General features: G+C 50.3%; 1 protein-coding gene across 1 annotated transcript; it reads left to right on the top strand.

Annotated features, from left to right (window-relative positions):
• The first annotated feature begins 9,941 nt into the window (after nt 1-9,941).
• On the top strand, nt 9,942-14,439 carry BAMBI (BMP and activin membrane bound inhibitor). Its single transcript, XM_086741578.1, has 3 exons — nt 9,942-10,186; nt 12,960-13,250; nt 13,693-14,439. Exons 1-3 carry the CDS (start codon nt 10,111-10,113, stop codon nt 14,109-14,111), a joined length of 786 nt encoding a protein of 261 aa, XP_086597704.1. The 5' UTR covers nt 9,942-10,110; the 3' UTR covers nt 14,112-14,439.
• Nucleotides 14,440-17,818: the final 3,379 nt, after the last annotated feature.

The raw sequence follows: 17,818 nt of genomic DNA, 5'->3' as shown, positions 1-17,818 counted from the left end.
ATCCAAGCATTCCTGCAAGATGGTCAGGGATGGAGTAGGCCACGGGAAGACTTGTTTTCTGGGCACAGTGAAAAATCCTAAGCTTGGCATGTTGGAAATAATGTTCCATTTTCGGAGCAAGGTATCAAGTTTTTGGAATAAAAGTATGAGCGCTGTTGCAGAATTGCCAAGGACGCAGAGGGCCCCTTTCCACAGAGAGAGGGTTCCTGACAGCACTGTCCTGTGCAGGCGGTGTCCCTGAAGGCTCCTGCCCTCCTGCCCCCAGCCAAACACCTGCTCCTCAGATTTCAGGTGTGTCTCAGCCTCTTTGCACTCTCTCTGCACCTACCCCTCACCCCCAGTTCTCCCCAGCACCTTCGCAGTGCTAGCTCCTCAGCCTGTCAAGCTGCAAACCAGTAGAGAGGACAGTGAGGACAATTTTTCACAAGTGCGTGTTTGGCAGTGCCGGTGCCTGTCAGTCAGCAAGTCCTTAGCCTTCATTACAGCATCCCTTTTTCCTGGCACGTCTCACCTTGTTCCTTCAGCACGGGGCTGGGCCAGCTTTTCTCACTGCAGGGTTCACGCTCAGATCTGCTTGCTGCTTCTCACTACGGTGGCTCATTTATCGTCCTTCCTCCCTGCTAGCTTTTTGGGCTCCTCTCCATTTTGGCCTGTTTTCTCTCTGCTTTGCCTTGTCCAACAGCTTAGCACATCTTCCTGTTGCTACTTTCCAGCTTCATGTGTAAATACAGGGAAAAACAGGGTGAGCAAGAGAGGCAAAGGTGCATTCAGGTTTTTAGAGAGAGGCCTGAAAAGCATTTCAGTAGGGATGACCTCGAGCTCCTTCAGTGCTGACCATATGTGAAAAGCAGAGATTTACGTGGGAGCCCACCAGCACAGGGAAGGGGAGTGAGTGGTTCAGTCACTGCCATGTGCCCTGCAATGGGAAACAGCTCAGAGCTGGTTAGACAGATGGCTTCGTGTAGCACCGGGGATTCAGAGCAGCCAGCACTGGCTGGGTGGGCTTCAAACCCTGCAAGAAGCAAGAGCCCTAATAACACTTGAGTTCAACTTTTAATCTGTGAGCTCTCCTCTTCCTTGTGTAGCTGCTTGGCAGTGCCTATGGCACAAAATCGTCACAAAGTCCAGGCTGGAGCTCAGGAGAAAGAAAAAAGGCCATGTTGGCCATGCAGCAAAAGCATCCAGGTGAGTTCAGTGTGACCGTTCATAGGACATGCTGCATGCTGGCATCCTTGAGAGAGCTTTCCTAACACGAGTGATGCTTCTGGTGCAAATACTTGCTTTTGTTCTCAGCTCCTCGATGTTTACCACGGCTGCAATACTTTCATCACTTTCCCCAGCCCCTGTGCTGAGGGTGGGGAGAATAACCCAGCCTCAGCCCGAGCACAGGGCTGGCACTGAGTGAAGAGCAGCCCAGGAGCCCTGCGAAGCCCTGGAGCCCTGTGGCTGCTGCCAAGCATGGCCGTGCTGGCGGGCATCTCACATGCTCCAGGGTGACAGATGCTGTGTGAAGCAGCCTGAAATGGTATCGTGCTATCACTACCTCCTTTTTGTAACTTTGTTGTGTCTATAAACAAAAAGGAGGAAAAATAAGTGAAGGAAAACTGTTCTCTCCCTAAACGTGTGACAGCAGTGAACACAAAAATGTGGAAGAACAGCACGTTGGAAGTCTGGCAATGGCAGCGTGGAGGAGGCAAGCACCAGTCGCGTTCCGTGGTGCAGAGCTGTGAAGCTGGAGGCTGCAGGCAAGGCTCAGCGCTGGCTGCCCGGCAGCACTGGTTGTGGGGCTCTGGGCAGCACTCCCCGGCTCCCCACCTGCAGCGTGTTTAACTCTCATGTTTCACCACTGCCTTGCAAGCCTTTACCTGTGAGAAGAACCTCAGTTTAATGTCCCACTCTGCTATATAATACTCTGCATTATAAAGGATGCTCTGAGAATAATCAGGACTGCTTTCTTACACTGGGGCTTCTTAATTTTTAGTCCTGTGTAACTATAATGTTTTGCACTCTGCCCTTTGGTGGTTATGAAAACATAGGGGGCCACACTTCTTCCCCCTTCCAGGATTATCAGCTCCTCAACTCATCTCCCCTGCCCCCTCTCAGCCCTGGACTGTGAGGAATTTGAGTTTCTGTTCCACTTGGTATCACTTTCTGCCAACACTCTGCTTCCCTCCACCCATCCTTTCCTCTGCCAGATCTGCCTTTGATCTCGCAGTGCTCCTACAGATGAGGCCCTGTGGCATCTTGAGATGTTACCGGCAGGAGCTGCATATCCTTCTCCTCTGCCTGAGATTGTCCTCTCCGTCGCAGGGTGGCAGGACAGTGCCAGACCTGCTCCTTGGGTGCTTCAGTGCCGGGCTGCGGATGGCAGGGATGGGTGATCCCTTCTGCGGTCTCTGCTGCAAGGGTAGGAGTCCCTCAGGGAGAGCTGGCAGAAAGCTGGGAATATGACCACCTTCACCTTCCCTGGTTAAACCCACCAGAGACGGTGGGTTTGGGTCTTCAGATGCTGCCCTGCCTGGCACCTGGGGCATTCAGTGCCGCCAGCCTGTCGCATATTTGCCAAAGATCCCTGCAGCTCCTTTTGCCCTGTTATTTGCCCTTTTTTACAATTTTTCTGACTCCCAGTTATCAGAATGACAAGCTGTCTCTGATGTAGTTACTGATCCTGCCCTGGAGCCAGAGGAGAGAAGCCTCCACGCTCTCCCTTCGTACCCTCCCTGGCCAGCTCAGAGCACACCACCACATGCTGCTAGAACTTCAGGTAGACCACAGCCCTGACTGACTCGCAGCTCCTCTGCCCTGTCTCACAAATGCTCTTGTCCCTTCTGCTTTTTATGGTAAAGTGAGAACTAAGGTTTTACTCTTACTGCACATCTGTGCTTAGATGTCCTGGTGACTTCTCTTTCAAACAGCAGCTTTCTGGGGCTGAATTATTAACATCTTATGAAGATACATATCCATCTTCTTGAAGCTGCTGGTCCTTGCTCGGAGATCTAGCTCTGCTTTTGGCCCTTTCTATTGCATTTGCAAATGCCTGTCAGAACTCCAGGTTGGGGTAAACTGGCAGAGTGCTGCCCACTTAAGTAGCTGAGACTCCGGTCTATCATAATGTGCATAAGATTTCCCGGCTTGCATTGACTGCCTCGTCTCTGGCATTTGGCTCTGAAATATGCTTCTCAGAAAATAGAAGTTGAGCAATAAGTACTGACTAATATTGAGTAACATGTCACTGGAGAGTTTCTTTATCTGCACCAAAAGCTTTTAGAGCTGCCATGGTGGAGGGGCTGCCGACAACAGTTCTGTGCAAGAGCAGCCATCAGCCCCTGCAGAGCATCCCAGGTTTTGACTACTGGGCGTAAGCCCTCTGGGGAACTGACACCTGTGATCAGACCTCCTGGGCAGCCTTTGTGTGTGCAAATATGAGCCTGACATGCTTCCTTAGAAAGGCAAGAGGCTTTTTTTTTTTTTTCTTTCCCCAAAAGATGCTCTGGTTTGACTGGCCAACATGACTGTTTCACTAGATGTCCTATGTCCAAACTATACCTTTCTGTAGTAAACATAATTCCAGCTGCGTATTCTGCACTGCTCTAGCGATGCTCAGTTTCCAGTTTTTTGGCCCCGCCAGACTCTCCTCTCCCGCGCGCCTGCTAGGCCGTGTCAGGACATAACTGACGGTTTCTCCCGCTCGGGATCCGCAGTGAATTCCTACTCTTTGCCAAACCTTATCTCTAGACACCCGATCACTCAGCTCTGAGAGGTGGTGCTTGACTTTTCGGGTACAGCGTGAATCCCGACAGGTAACACCTTGCCGGGGATGTTTCGCGAGGTGACGGCTGTATCCCGGACGTTACCTCCCGCGGGCGGGATGCGGCCCGGCTGCACCCCCGGGCCCAGCGGGGGGGTCGCGGTTCCGGCCGGGGGCTCGCTCACGGCCGCGCCCTCCCGCTCTGAGCGCCGCCGTAGCGCTGCCTGGCACCTCCGGGCCCCGCCTTTGCCGCGGGCCCGTCGCGGGGCCGCCTGCACGAGCGGGCCCGGCGCCTCCCTGCCGCGTCCGGCTCTGCCGGCAGAGGGCACGCGCGCCCGCCGCGAGCCCGCGGGGCGGGGCTGCCGCCGCCCGCCCGGCCCGTGGGGGTGCAGCCGCGGCGGGGGGGTCAGAGGGGTTCGGGTGCGAGGGGACCTTTAAGGCCCATCCGGTCCAACCCCCCTGCAAGGAGCAGGACCATCTCCAGCCAGATCAGGTTGCTCAGAGCCCCATCCAACCTGGCCTTGAACGTTTCCAGGGATGGGGCATCAACCGCCTCTCTGGGCAACCTGTGCCACTGTTCCACCGCCCTCACTGTGAAAAATTCCTTCAACAAACCCGTCACGGTGCTGGCGGCCTGCTGACCTCCTGCTTCTTTAAAGACCTTTAAGGGGTTGGGGCTGGAAGTGCTGTCCCGCCACGGAACCGGACAACGTTTGTCCCCTGATTCGGGCTCGGCCCGTGACCTGCAGCGCAGAGCGAGGAGGAACACGGCGGGGATGCCCCTGACGCGGGAGGCTCCCGCGGAAAGGAAAAGGAGGACCCCGCCGCCCCAAAGCCAGTCCGATGCGGAGTGACCCCCCCCCGCCCCCCCAACAAACGCATCCGCGCAGGAGACAGCCCCGTCCCGCGGGCACCCGCGCGGGGGGGAGGGCGGGCAGGGCTGGGTGCGGGCCGGCTCCTTCCTCTGTCTCACTTGGTATTGAATGATGTTAAGCAGGGCTGGAGCTGGCGCCTCGGCCTCATTACCTTCAATTACAATAATTGTTGCCTCTCTCCAGTGTTTTGCATTTCTCCCTGGGGGGGAATCTCGCTGCTGCTTCTTTGCCAGCCTTGCTCCAGCTTCCCCCCATCGATTGGGTCGCTCTGGCCCCGGTCCTAGGAGCGGTGCCTCCGGGAGGATAAATGCAAATCGTCCTATTGATTGGGAGGAGTGGGAGTGCGGCTCCTTTGGGAGAGCGGGGGGAGGATTAGTTTTAAATGGAAAAAAGTAAACTGGTGAGCAACGGCAGGAAATGCTTCACTTTCTGGGCTCCTTTACAAGTGTCTCTTTATCGTGTCCCGTGTCTGGAGGGGATGCAGATTGGTGCTACCTGGATGACAGACCACATGCGCATGGAGGGGTGGATGCTGCTAAGCAGCCGCTGGCCTTGTTTCCTATTTATTTTATGCCAGCAGGTATCACTGAGCATCTCCGCAACGCAGCTCTCCTTCTCCAGTTTGCAGGTAACCGAGTTTCACTGGGGACGTGCTAATTGCTGCCGAAAGTGAACAGGGGTGTAGAGTGCAGGCCTCCATTCACCCCTCTGAACTGCCCCAGCCATGGGGGACAAAGCTCCCTGGGAGTTCTTCACCTGCGGGAACCAGCCCGGTGGCCTGGCTGTCACTGGAGTCACTGGGAGAGGCTGGGGAAGGAGCCAGGCTTTGGTTCTGTGTAGTCTTCGCTCCCGAAATGGCTACTTGGTTCAATAAATCCATGGCCAGCCCCAGAAGTGGGAAGCCAAAAAAATTGCAGAGTCAAATTATGTTCCCTGCCCCCTGGGCTTTACGTTAAGCATAGCTTAAGCCTCAATTATTTTTTTAAAGGCAATAATCAGCATAAATAAAGGCAATTCAGTAGAATTAGCTTGTGTGTATCATATCTAAAATGCTGGCAAAATAGCTGGGAAAAGAGAGTTGTATGTTGGCTGGTGTTGAGCAGGTAACAAAACCCATACTACTGTGATTAATACTGCTCCAAAGACGCTTTAAACAGTCTCAATGCTTTTAACTTCGTATCATTTCACATGAGAAATTCCCAGCTGAACCATAATTGCAAGGTGCAAAAGAGAATGGGTATGGTGCATGAACGTTGCTTTTGACACCAGTTTGAAATGGCCGCAGTGTCGCAGTACTGACCTTTCCTTGCTGGTGAAATCAGCACCTTGCGTGGCAGTACCCACAAACACCGGCGTGCACATCCAGCAGCACGCAAATCCTCAGCTCCCCAAGGAATGCGGGCTTCCCCAGGACTGGGCTGCTGTGGTGCCTTGACTATAGAGGTGAACTTGGATGGATTTCCGAACGGCAGTCGTTATCCATTTCTTTGGCCTAATTTTTTTTTTTTTTGATGGGGAAGGAGGTTGGTGGAAGGGTTCAAACAGGCAGAGAATACTGCGTTAACATGGTGGTTGTTAGAGGTAGACTGAAGGGTTACATCCAAACATAGTTGCCAGCATGCCAGGGAAATTTATAGAAGGGTGAGGAATTTGTGATAATGTTCAAAGCTGCCAGATGAAGGACTCACTTCTCATTGCAAACCATTTTTTCTAGGGCTAGTTGCTTACATCAGGGGCACCTGTGAGGATTCGACTCCGTTTAGACAGTTCCGCAGGCACGCTGCTGCTGGTGGCACATACGCAGTAGGCAGGAGCAGCAGCGACAGGTGCTGACGCCAATTCATGTGAAAAAGAGAAAGGGAATATATGAAAGAAGCCATACAAAGGGAGGACGTTGATTTTTTTTTCTTTTCCACCCTCCCAGAGCCAGAGAGGGTCTTTTCTCTTATTCAAAGAAATGTACTCAGAAAGTGCTGCCAGGTCAGCCTCTGTCTCAGCTTGTCTTATTTTCCTCCTTAATCTAGGAAAGACCTAAACCCCTCATGCCAGTCATCCTGTCGTGCCTGTGCTGGGGCTCTCAAGCACATGGAGCTTCTGGAGAACGTGGAGGATGCAGTTTGGGATTTCATCAGAAGGATTTCACCAGCTGACACTGGGAGGGAGGCTCTTGTAGGGCTGCACTGCTCATGTGCTGCTGGTGGAAAACAGTGAGCCTTTTCTTGAATGTGATTGTAGGGGAAAGCAGGCCCTATGCTGAGCAGCTGCTTGCCTGATAGGAGAAGTCCTGGTCTGGACTTGGATGCTTGTCTGAATTAGTCTTTAAGAAGGACTCATCAGTTCTTAAGTCCTCCAGGCAGAAACTGGGCACTTCAGCTAGCGGCTTGCGAAATAAAGTAAAAGAACCAAACCAGCATCTGAGTTGCCTGCAAAGCCCCCTTGGAGGGATCTCTTCTTTTGGTTGGGAATTTCACCTTCTTAAAGATAAAATTTTGCATCTGTGACACAGTTTTGAGCTGACGCAGAGGGGAACGTGCTCCTGTGAGAAGGTTCCCAAAGCAATCCCTTTCCCTGAGGTGCCCAGAGGCTGATTTTGCAAACAGGTCCTTGATTCTTGTTGGTTTCAAAGGGCTTCCCTGTATCTGGTGGGAGGGAGCAGCCCTGTGCTCGCTGGGGCTGCGTAAATCCCTTCAAGTGGAGGCTCCAGGCTGCTCTCCCATGGCTGCTGGAGACGCGTCATGCGGCCTCGGGCTCCTGACGCTTTCCTTGATGGTTCCTTGTAGTCATTATCCCACATTCCTTCTGGTTGCAGAACACGTTGTTATTATTGCTTTGTGCTGGGTCTGTCTCCTGTCCCTTTTATACAGGCCAATCTGGCCCTGTTTGCTCTTGCCTCTAAAACAAAAGCAAATTAGCGCTGCAGAAGCTGAATTACTTTGTTTACGTTATGGTCTGTCAGAGGACCTCACGCAATCCTTGCACAGCTCCCTGAGCAAAGGACCAGGGAGTGAGGAGGCACGGCAAGTCAGTCAAGCCCTCCTGACACCCTGGTTTCATCCATAGGTTCCCAAAATGGTCTTCAAATTAGTTGTTTTGGGGGGAACCAAGGCTGGGGAGCGATCCCTGCTGCCCCTCCGTTACTTGTGGCAGTTCAAGCACACCCGTAGAATACAGAATTAGCAATTTTTTACAGTAAATTGTAGCTCACAATTCAAACTTGACAGCTGTCAATGAAATTTGCTGCTCAAAACTGATCTCAAGCACATTGCCGTCTGGTTAGTCTGTCCGTGCTCCCTCGGCCAGGATGTTTATAATACTCAGGGAGTCTCTCATGTTACTTAGTGCAGTAATGCGGCTCCGCGAATAAAAGCCATTTCCAGTCTGTCGGTATCGCATGCAACAAATGAGATCTGGTAAATGCGCCTGTCACCAGTGGTAGGAACAGAAGAAACAGAATTGCACATGTTGCTGTAATGGTTCTGAGTTATAACGAATGGTATTTTCGTATGTTTGCAAATGAGTGTCTGATAGCTGGTGCCAGAGTGGGAGATATGGCTTGGCTGATCTCGCTGTTTTGGTAATTTCTAAACAGAAACAAGAATTAGAAAATTACTTTGTGGTGGAGTTCAAACGTGTATAACATAAGCGCAAAGGCTGCCGTGCTGTATCTATCTTATACATATGCAAATCGCAAGACTCTAAGTAAAACCATTATAACGTGTGATGGCATCAGCACTAATTAGCTCGAGCTCCAGTCTGTTCCTCGCTGCCAAAGTAAACTGGGGTTATCTCAATCTCAGATTTCATATTTCCTCCTTTCCCTTTCAGGGGAGGAATGTCTCTGTCCCAAGGTATTATGTCCTGAACTGAAAACGACTTTAAAGACTCACAAAACATTTCAAATTAAAATTCTGAAGTATTTTTTTTGCTGTTCACTTATTATCTACACTTCATCCAACAGCTGTTTACCCAAATATTTGAAGCATTTTGCCCATAAATGGGAAACAGTCGGTGTGAAAATGCTGTAGAAATCAAGGCTTATAAAATGTAATGAGAAAAGAAAGGAGAAAACTAAGTTAGCAAAGAAATTTTAACTAGGGGGCACATTGTTTTCAGGGACGACACATGACAGAAAACGGCCCAAGCCAAACACGACTCACAGGAGCTGTGTCAGAGGCCAGTGGTGGAACATCACCTTCGGCTTCCACTCCCAACACCCCTTTTTCGGAAGGAAACCTCGGAAGGTTACAGTTACGGTGGGGTGTCTTTGCCAACGGCTCTGCCCACAGGCCTGCTGCTGCTGCATGGATGTGACAGCAGCGTGGAAGACCCCTGGGAGCCAAGTGGGAGGCACAGAAGCCCCCTGCGCTGCAGGAGCATCCCAGGCCATGAGGCCGGCATGGGCCCGGTGGCTTGGAGCCCACAGCCGCTCCCTGGTTTCCGCCCAGCTGCTGTTAGCCCTGCACTGCCATCAAGCCCAAACCCGGGTTTTTCATAACCTTGGGAAAAAAAAAAAAAAAAAGGAACAACAAATGCGGGGTGCAGTGAAGCTTCTGGCACCCTGGGTGCTGCAACACCTTTGCACCCTCGTACGGCCCCGAGCGCCAGGAGCAGAGAAGCAGGGGAAGGGCTGGCGGCAGCGCCCGGAGCCGGGGCGGCTCTGAGCCCCCCTCCATTTTGGCTCTGCCTTTCATCACGGAGCCAGGGCTTTGCAGCACCGTTCATTCATTAAACGCGGCCCCGCCGAGCTTGCCGCCGGAGCCGTCCCGTTTCCTCGCGAAACTCGGCGCTGCCGCCTCCGTACGCGGATTATTTGGAGGGATCTCCGCCGAGCTCGCCCTCCTGCCCTCGGCGAGCCCCGAAACGAACGCTCCGTGCCGCCCGCGCTCGCTCTCTCTCTCGGCGGAGCCCCGGGACCTGCACTTAGTGCCCACCATTGAATTACGCCGGGATACCGCCCGCCCGGCCGGCCCCGCCGCCGCCGCAGCCGGAGCCGCCGCCGCCCGGGGGCGCCGCGGGCGGGAGCTCCCGTGGCGCCGCGGGGCCAAGCGCGCCGCCGCTGCCGCCGCCGGGGAGGGGGGAGGCGAGGCGGGGGCGGAGGGGGCGGGGCGGACCAGACCTGCCCGCGGCGCGCCCCGCCCGCCTCCGAGCAGAGCAGCCAATGGGACGTGGCAGGGCGTGGCGGGGGGCGTGGCGTACCCGCCCGCGGCTGGCGGTATTTACCGGGCGGGCGGCAGCGCTGCCGTGTCAGTGAGGCAGCTTGTGGCGGGCTGCGGGGTTGTTGTCGCCGCGGCTGCTGCTGCTGCTGCTTCAGGGGGCGCAGCAGAGGGGAAGGCGGAGACCCGCGCCCGTTCCCCCCCTGCCCGTCGCAGCGGTGGCCGCGCAACGGCTCTTGCCCGCGGGCGAGCGGCTCCTCGGCGCATCGGAGGGGCGGGGGGCGGCGTCTGGGCCGTGCCTGCGCTGCGGGCTGTGGCGAGCGGCGGCGGGTAAATGGATCGCCATTCCAGCTACATCTTCATCTGGCTGCAACTGGAGCTCTGCGCCATGGCCGTCCTGCTCACCAGAGGTGAGGCCACGGCGGGGCGACCGGAGGGGTCTGTGGGAAGCCGGTCCCTGGGGAGCCGTTCAGGCGGCGGCGGTGTTAGCGCGGCGCGTCCGGTGCTGCTGCTCCCCTACCCCGGCCAGGCCGGCGGAAGCGGGTCTCGGGAGCCCCTCGCCGAGCCCTTGTTGCGGGCTGCGCCCGTCCCGTCCCACTCGGCCGCCGGTGTCGGTGGGTGCCCGGGCGAGCTTTGCTCTGTCCCCTCTCGCCCGGGGAGCGGCCCTCCCGGGGCAGAGGCGAGCCCCCGGCTGCCGGTAATCGCCGTGCCGCGGAGGGGGAGGCTGGAGGGCGAGTCGTGGCGGTGCGCGGCGGTATTTATTTATTTGGGGAGGCAGGCTGTAATTAACCCCAAATAACAGCCCTTGCAGCGTGAAGGGGGGAGCCCGCTGGCCCCATCAAAGCGGGCAGAACAGGGAGTGACTGAGTGATGTGAAGTCGCAGATACTGAAACTATGTGCCTGATAATGATATAATTAGGGGATCACAGACTGCTGGCTGCCGTGGACTTCAAAAGCTTTAAGAGGAGCCTGCAGTCTCTCCTGTAGCCATCTTGACTAAAAGCAGACATTTTTCTTTAATAGCTACATACAGTAACAAGAAAGAGAAGGGAACAGAAGGGCATTGTTCACTGTTTCAAAACACTAAATACCCTTTCTGGCCTTTTGCGTGGCGCAGGGAGAAACTATGAATTGACAGAAATACTGTTTTAATACAGTAATACAAAGTTCATTCTGTTTCACCGAAAACGTGGCTTTAATTAAAAAGCAGTTGAATTAACCTGATGGCTGGCCTGTCAGATTTTGTTTATAAAATTGTCTTAGGGCAATAAAATGTAGCATTTTGAGCGGGGTTGTATAAACAGTTAAAATGGAAGTGTGTGCATTGTTTCATTTTCCTCCCGTGCTGTGCTGAGCCTCACGAAAGCACTGTCAGCTCTGGTGCTGTTCCTGCTTTGCATCTTATTTTTAACTCTCGCACAGTGAGAAAATTATGAAATTTTTTTTTTCAGAGAGTCTAGAGGGAGGACCTCACAGAGAATGCTTAGAAAATGATTGAGTCTTTTTTCCATAGCGTGCTGGGTGACAATGTGTGTGAATTCACCAGAAATTAGGTTACTTGGCCTGAAAGGCCAAGGGAATTGGACTGGAGACAGTGAGACACTCCATCATTTGGCTTCTATTAAGCTGAGTTATTAAAGAGCAGCGGGAACTTCAAGGCCTGGAGCCCGCAGTAGCATTTTGGGAAAAGTATTAAGGTAGGCTGAAGAAGGGAAGCTAACTTGGTTGCTATTATTATTTTTTTTTTTTTAACATCTGTCAGAATACTTTTTTAGGCACGGGATGGGAGGAAGCAGCGTAAGAAGGGGTGGCAGCAGGGCAGCCTGTATGTTGCCTGGAGTGCAGGCTGTAGAAGGAAGACAGCTGACAGCTCAGTTGACTTTGGAAGCCTCGGTGCTGCTATGATGACAAGCACACCAGGCATATTAGAAGTAGTTTTAAGTTCAGTCTTCTAAGGATGGCTCCAAAATCTGGCTTCCTCCTTGTATTGATGGTGCGTTGAGTTATGTTTGAGTTGCAACTTGCCTAGAAAGAGTAACTCTTCCCTACAGCACAGGACGTGTATAATTCATACCAGAGCAGTTTGGAGAGCACAAAATGAAGAGTTTTATGAAGGGAACTCTTTTTTTTATCGCTTCCTTCAAGAATTTTTGAGGTTTCCTGAGAGATTTTTCATAGAGCCGGTAGAGGATTTTCAGTCTAAGTGTTTCCCCTTTTGACCACATGTTGGACTGCATGCAAAACTGGGGAGGGGCAAGGGGGAGCTTCTAGCCTCGTAATTTCACCCCGTTTAATAGCTTTACATTTGAGTTGAGAGACATTGAGTCTGGCTAACAGATTAATTATAAACTGCACTATTTCAGTTTTAGAATACTGACAAAAAAAGCGCCTTTTTTCATGAATGGCTACTTAAAGAATTTCTCTCTTTCTGGAGAAATTACAAATATTTGCCCAGTTTCACACAGTAAAAAGCTTCCTAACTGGGAGACTTAGATGGTAATGGTTCTAGCTAATAGCTTTATAAGGTGTTAGTTAAACCTTTTAAATTTTGGCACAGTATTGAGAGGTAATAAACAATTCAGCAGTTATGATTTTTATTTGTTTGTCAAACAAATACTTAAACCCAGTATTTTGTTGCCTGCTTATGCCCAATTAGAAGAAGCATTACCTTTATAAAAAGAAAATGCTGTTCCTGTAGTAATGGTTTAAGACATAGATGTGATTTCCTTATAGGACAAAGGTGTGTATTGCTTTTAAAGCTGAGATTTCATTTTAAATGTGGTTTAATGCAATTGCTGACAGCGAGTGGAAGTTGCTATAAAATGGTCTTGTTAGTTATTTACCTTGGGGGGCTGGGGGGGGAGCCACTGTGACCTTCCTCGTGCACCCTCCCCCAGCCTCTGTTTTAGTGAAATGTTCTTGCTTTAATTCAAAGGACTGTAGTACTAGTAATTAAAACAAGTGCCCCAAGGCATTTGCAGGGGTTGAGGTTACAACGAGGTAGGCACTGCATAGTGATGGGAAGGAGATAACCCCTGCCTTCATGGATTTAGAGTCTAGAGGAGTATCCCGAAACTGGCACGGAATTTGGTTGTGCAATTCTTGTGGCTAATAGGAGTACCTAGTGAGGTGTCCTTAAAGGACCAAATTCTTACTGTTCTTGCACAATTTTTATTTTCTAGGTGAAATCAGATGCTACTGTGATGCTGCACACTGTGTTGCAACCGGCTATATGTGCAAATCTGAGCTTAGCGCCTGCTTCTCCAGACTGCTTGATCCTCAGAACACACATTCCCCTCTTACTCATGGCTGCTTGGACTCTATTGCAAGCACAGCTGATATCTGCCAAGCCAAACAAGCACAGAACCACTCTGGCACCACCGCTGTGTCTACATTAGAATGCTGTCATGAAGATATGTGCAATTACAGAGGACTACATGATGTTTTGTCTCCTTCCAGGGGCGATACTTCAGGTAGGGCAAGGAAGCTTCAGTGAAATCTCTTTTCTGGCCATCAGGCTGGTGACAGTCAAAATCTTGTATGTCTGCTATTGATTTTAGTTGTTAATGTAAGTAGAGACACCAGAGGGAGAAGAGGATGGCTGGGTGCAGGGGAGCATCTCAGCTGAGTAGCTTTTTTGTTTATGTTAATACTGGAGGTCTGCCTTGCCAACTTGACATTGCTTCTAAGAAACAATGGCAGTAGCATTCCTAGTTAAATCAGCTGTCAGGGTAAGAAATCCTGTGTTATAAATGGCCTTAAACTCATCTCTTTCTTTGTAGAAGTATTTTCTGTAGATACTGCAGAGTGCGTAGCTGGGGCTTCTTAAACTCATCAGTGTGGCATTTAAGAGAGTTGCTTATATGTAAACCAGTTGTTATACTGAAATAAGCTTCACGTCTTTCCCCTTTGCAGGACAAGGGAGCAGATATCAACATGACAGCAGCAGGAATCTCATCACCAAGGTGCAGGAATTGACCTCTTCAAAAGAGTTATGGTTCAGGGCAGCTGTAATAGCTGTTCCTATAGCTGGTGGGCTAATCTTGGTGCTCCTTATCATGCTGGCCTTGCGGATGCTCAGGAGTGAAAATAAGAGACTGCAGGATCAACGACAGCAAATGCTCTCCCGTTTGCACTATAGTTTTCATGGACATCATTCGAAAAAAGGGCAGGTGGCAAAATTGGACTTGGAATGCATGGTGCCTGTGACTGGTCACGAGAACTGCTGCATGACCTGTGATAAAATGAGACATTCAGACCTCAGCAATGATAAAATTCTTTCGCTAGTCCACTGGGGAATGTACAGCGGACATGGGAAGCTGGAATTTGTATGACCAATTATTTTTTAATCTGAGCTAAACTTACTCTCTGAACTCTTGAAGGCCTTTGGGTTCTGCTGGACAGGAGCACTTTATCTTAAAACAAGAACTCTCATAAATCATCTTTGAGAAACAAAGGACCTCTGCAAACAGAATCTTGGATATTTCTTCTGAAGGATTCCAAAAGTTGTCTTATTTGCACAGAGTAAAATACACTCAAATGTATTGTTTGCTTTAAAGTTGTGAAAGCAAAAAGTAGAAGTTGTAAACACTGTCACCAGGATTATCTGAACTGTAGGGAGCTGAGAACTGGTTATTATAATAAACTGTATGCAAGCTCCTATGTTTCCTGACTTATTGTAAAGATTTTTAAAAATATATATATTTTGTCCGAAACTTGCTTGTGACTTTTTGTTCTAGAAAATAATTTTTGCAGGGGGAGTGGTGGGAAACAAATCAGGGTGGTATGCCTGGTAATGCTGTGCGTAACAATTAGATACTGAAAACAAGAGTCTGTTTTCCTACTTTGTGAGGGAAACGAGGTGGTTCTTCCAGAATGAAGGTGGCAGCTTTATTGTTTAATACTTCAAGTAGCACTGAACCCACATCCTCAGTTCTTGGCTATTGCATTTTGCTCATAACCTAAGTGAATTCTTCTGCAGCTTTGTGTGACAGCTATTTTTCCCTCTCTGTTAATGAAGTGCTTCCTTTTTCTGTACAAAAACACGTCAGAAAGTGGCTTCTAATTCTTTATAGCTGGTTTTCCTCCGTCATCTCAAAAATCTTGTTTTCTGTGATCTCTTTTTTTTTTTTGTACCTTTTTACTCTCAATTTTTTTTGGGGGAGGAAAACCCCAAAACCACACTGCCTATTCTGCTGTGTAATTTTTTTTTTTTTCTGATAAGCCCTGTGGGCACAGTGGAAAACATCTGCCTTGCTCTTCTATAGTGTAACTCAGTATCGCATGCTGCCGCTCTTGTGTGGGACTGAAGAATCAACAGTGCACTTGCTTTAATCTCTGGCTTCTCCTTTCTACTCTTCTTGCATAGGTGGCTTTTTCTTCCCAGCTGGTACTTGTGCACTTAGTTGTTTCTTACTCCTTCAGCTAGCTGGCTTCATTTGATCGTTCCATTTATTCAATGCCTTAGTTGCTTAAAAACAAACAAACCCCTTGGATTATCCAAGGAGCTTATTTTATTTATTTTTCTTGCTTTATAAGGCTTTGCAGTAATTAAAGTAGACTTGCTTAAAAAGCAGATGCCACATCATAGTGAAAGATGGGTCTGAAATGCTGTTGCAGGAGATAAAACAAGAACCTAGTATTCATCTGTGTTTCACACAGCATTAGAAATGCTTCTGCCTCCTTTTTTGTTCTGGCTGTAAAGTTGAGCCCCTAATGTTGCTGCTAGCAAAAATGGGATGGCACAAACAGGGTTACAACAACCTTGCAGCAACACTGATCTTTTGTACTGCTTACTGTGGTAGATGGCTTTGGGATGCGAAGGGCTGTAAGCAAGGGGAAACCTGCCCCTCTAGGTCACAGGCTGGTGTTCTGGAAGTACATGTGAACTATGTGGTGGGCTTGTTGGGGGTAAGTTGGTCACTTTGCTGTGCAAAAGTGATACTTGATACTGCAAACTTACCCATGCAATTAAACACTTGTATCAGCTGAGTGCAGCGAGAGTCTTGGGAATGCCAAGGTCCCACTGTGCCCATGTCTACGATATTGAAGTGTGGTTCAGAGGGATTAGTTTCATCTATGTACAGCAAGTTGTTGATGCTTCTTGCTTCCTCAAAGTGCATGGAGAGGTGCTTGTAATGCAGAGAACAGCATCCTCTGATTTCTACCTTATTCTGCTGCTAAACTTTAAGAACTTAAGTGGCTGCAACTGCTATTGGAATCTGGCCTGTGGTCTTCTGGCTGACCTTTCGAAGTGCTGCTTTCCTATATAAGAGCTCTGCCCTTCCTTTGCACTGATCTGAGTCTAGGGCAGTTCTCTGCTCTGCCAAGTGTTGTTATTTTTGGGAAAGACTGGCTGGGAACTTGGTGCTGAAAGAGACAAACCTGAAATACTGTCTGTCAGGCATAGCCGCACCACTAGTTGCAATGACTAGACAAGTCAGAAGATCTGATTGCTAAACCTTTCAAGTGCTTTCTCCAGAAATCTGAGGGAGCATGTTGTATAGTAATTTAAGCATCCTGTGTCCTTCAGCACTCATTTGCTGCTGATTTGAATACATAAAGGTCTATTTATGCTTGCCATTAAAAGGCTGGTAAGGCCAGGATGCTCTAATTGGCCCCTTGCTGTGGAGATGCTGTAAAGAAGAAAAGAGATTGTTTGCCTTTCCGTGCAGTCCTGGGAGGACAGGGCCACGGAGCTGCTGGGCATGCTCTGGGGACGATGGCGCTTGGGTCAGCAGCTGCTGCTCTGGGCTGTTGGGTGCGTATAGTTTAGGTGTGGTAGTTTCTAGACTGGAAGCCTGGAGGTTTCTAGGCTGTGAGTCTTCTAAGGATGAAACCTGGATTTCCAATTTATTGTAAAGCCGATGTATTCAGGAAATGATGTTATGAGCTCTGGTGTCGTGTCTGGCAGCAGCTATGCAAGTTATGGAACGAGCCCCGAACCCTTTCACTGAAACTACTGACTGCAGAGTCAGAAGGGTGTTGGAGCAAGCGGTAGCCACCTGCATCCCTAGTAAGTGTTTCTGTGGAGGCTGCTTGTATTACCCACAGACCTCAGCAACACCAGCTGTACATTACACTTTTTAGAAAACCTATATTCTTGTGACAGGGAGGGACCTTAGTGATGTTCCATGGGCTTGCTGGGTGCCATACTGGTGTGCAGCAAGGCAGTCCCAGACACCCACTGCGTGTGACCTGGTGAGGTGGGGACCGAACAGTAACAGCTGAAGAGGCTGGAGGCTGAGGAGGTGAGACGGCAAGCGGTGGCTGTCCTTTTAAAATGCATTTGACTCAGAAGCCTGGGTTTGTCACTGTGCTGCGCACTCTCAGATTTCCCCTACAGACAACAAGAAGCACTCCTTTCTTTGAAACCGCCGCAAGCCCTGCAGCCCAAGACAGGCAACCCTCTCTATTTCTAACTGAACAAGTCTCTCGGACCGGAAAAAATTAAATCAAACGACCAAGATGTAATTTAGCTATCCCCCCATGCCTCTCTTTCCCTGATTCTTTCCTCGAAACAATAATGGTTGTGGCTTTTCTTATGTCTCTGCTTCTCCTGGCTTTGAGAGCCGCGGGGTTGGTATGTCTCCTCTTAACTCCTGCTGAACTGATTCTATTAAAACCCCCTTACACCGCAGGGGGCTTGACCTTTTTCTGAAATACCAAATGCGTCTGCTTTGGAAATCACAAACTTCTCCTCCTCTAAAGAGCTTGTAAATCTGGTTTCAATATTGGGTGATTACAGGCTGCGTGGAGAGCTTGAAAGTAAGCAGCCGCTTCTGGTAGCGGAGCGCTGGAGCTGGGCTGCCTGAGCTGAGCTGCCGCTCTCATTTTTCACCCCGGTGTGTGTTCAGCGTAAAGCCCCTGACGCCAGCAGATTCACCCGGGATTAGTGGTGGGGTGACTGGCCAGGCTCCGGTCGCGGGACGCCTTACCTTCTCTTATCAGGAGCCTGGAATCCAGTTTTTGTTGTTGTACAACCACTTGCTCGGTTGTAAATCCAGCAATCTCCTTTGCAAGCGGATGCTGCGCCGGAGGG

This window comes from Chlamydotis macqueenii, chromosome 2 (genome assembly GCF_036417535.1).
Source record: "Chlamydotis macqueenii isolate bChlMac1 chromosome 2, bChlMac1.mat, whole genome shotgun sequence".
Taxonomy (NCBI): domain Eukaryota; kingdom Metazoa; phylum Chordata; class Aves; order Otidiformes; family Otididae; genus Chlamydotis; species Chlamydotis macqueenii.
The sequence above is the reverse complement of the archived record's forward strand: the minus strand, read 5'-3'. Positions and strand labels throughout refer to the sequence as shown.

What these genes read in the sequence shown, in the direction of transcription:
- BAMBI (XM_086741578.1), top strand. Translation starts at nt 10,111, where the DNA reads ATGGATCGCCATTCCAGCTACATCTTCATCTGGCTGCAACTGGAGCTC. An exon ending in GGCCGTCCTGCTCACCAGAG is followed by an intron (nt 10,187 to 12,959) that starts GTGAGGCCACGG and finishes TTTATTTTCTAG; the next exon opens with GTGAAATCAGATGCTACTGT. An exon ending in TTCCAGGGGCGATACTTCAG is followed by an intron (nt 13,251 to 13,692) that starts GTAGGGCAAGGA and finishes TCCCCTTTGCAG; the next exon opens with GACAAGGGAGCAGATATCAA.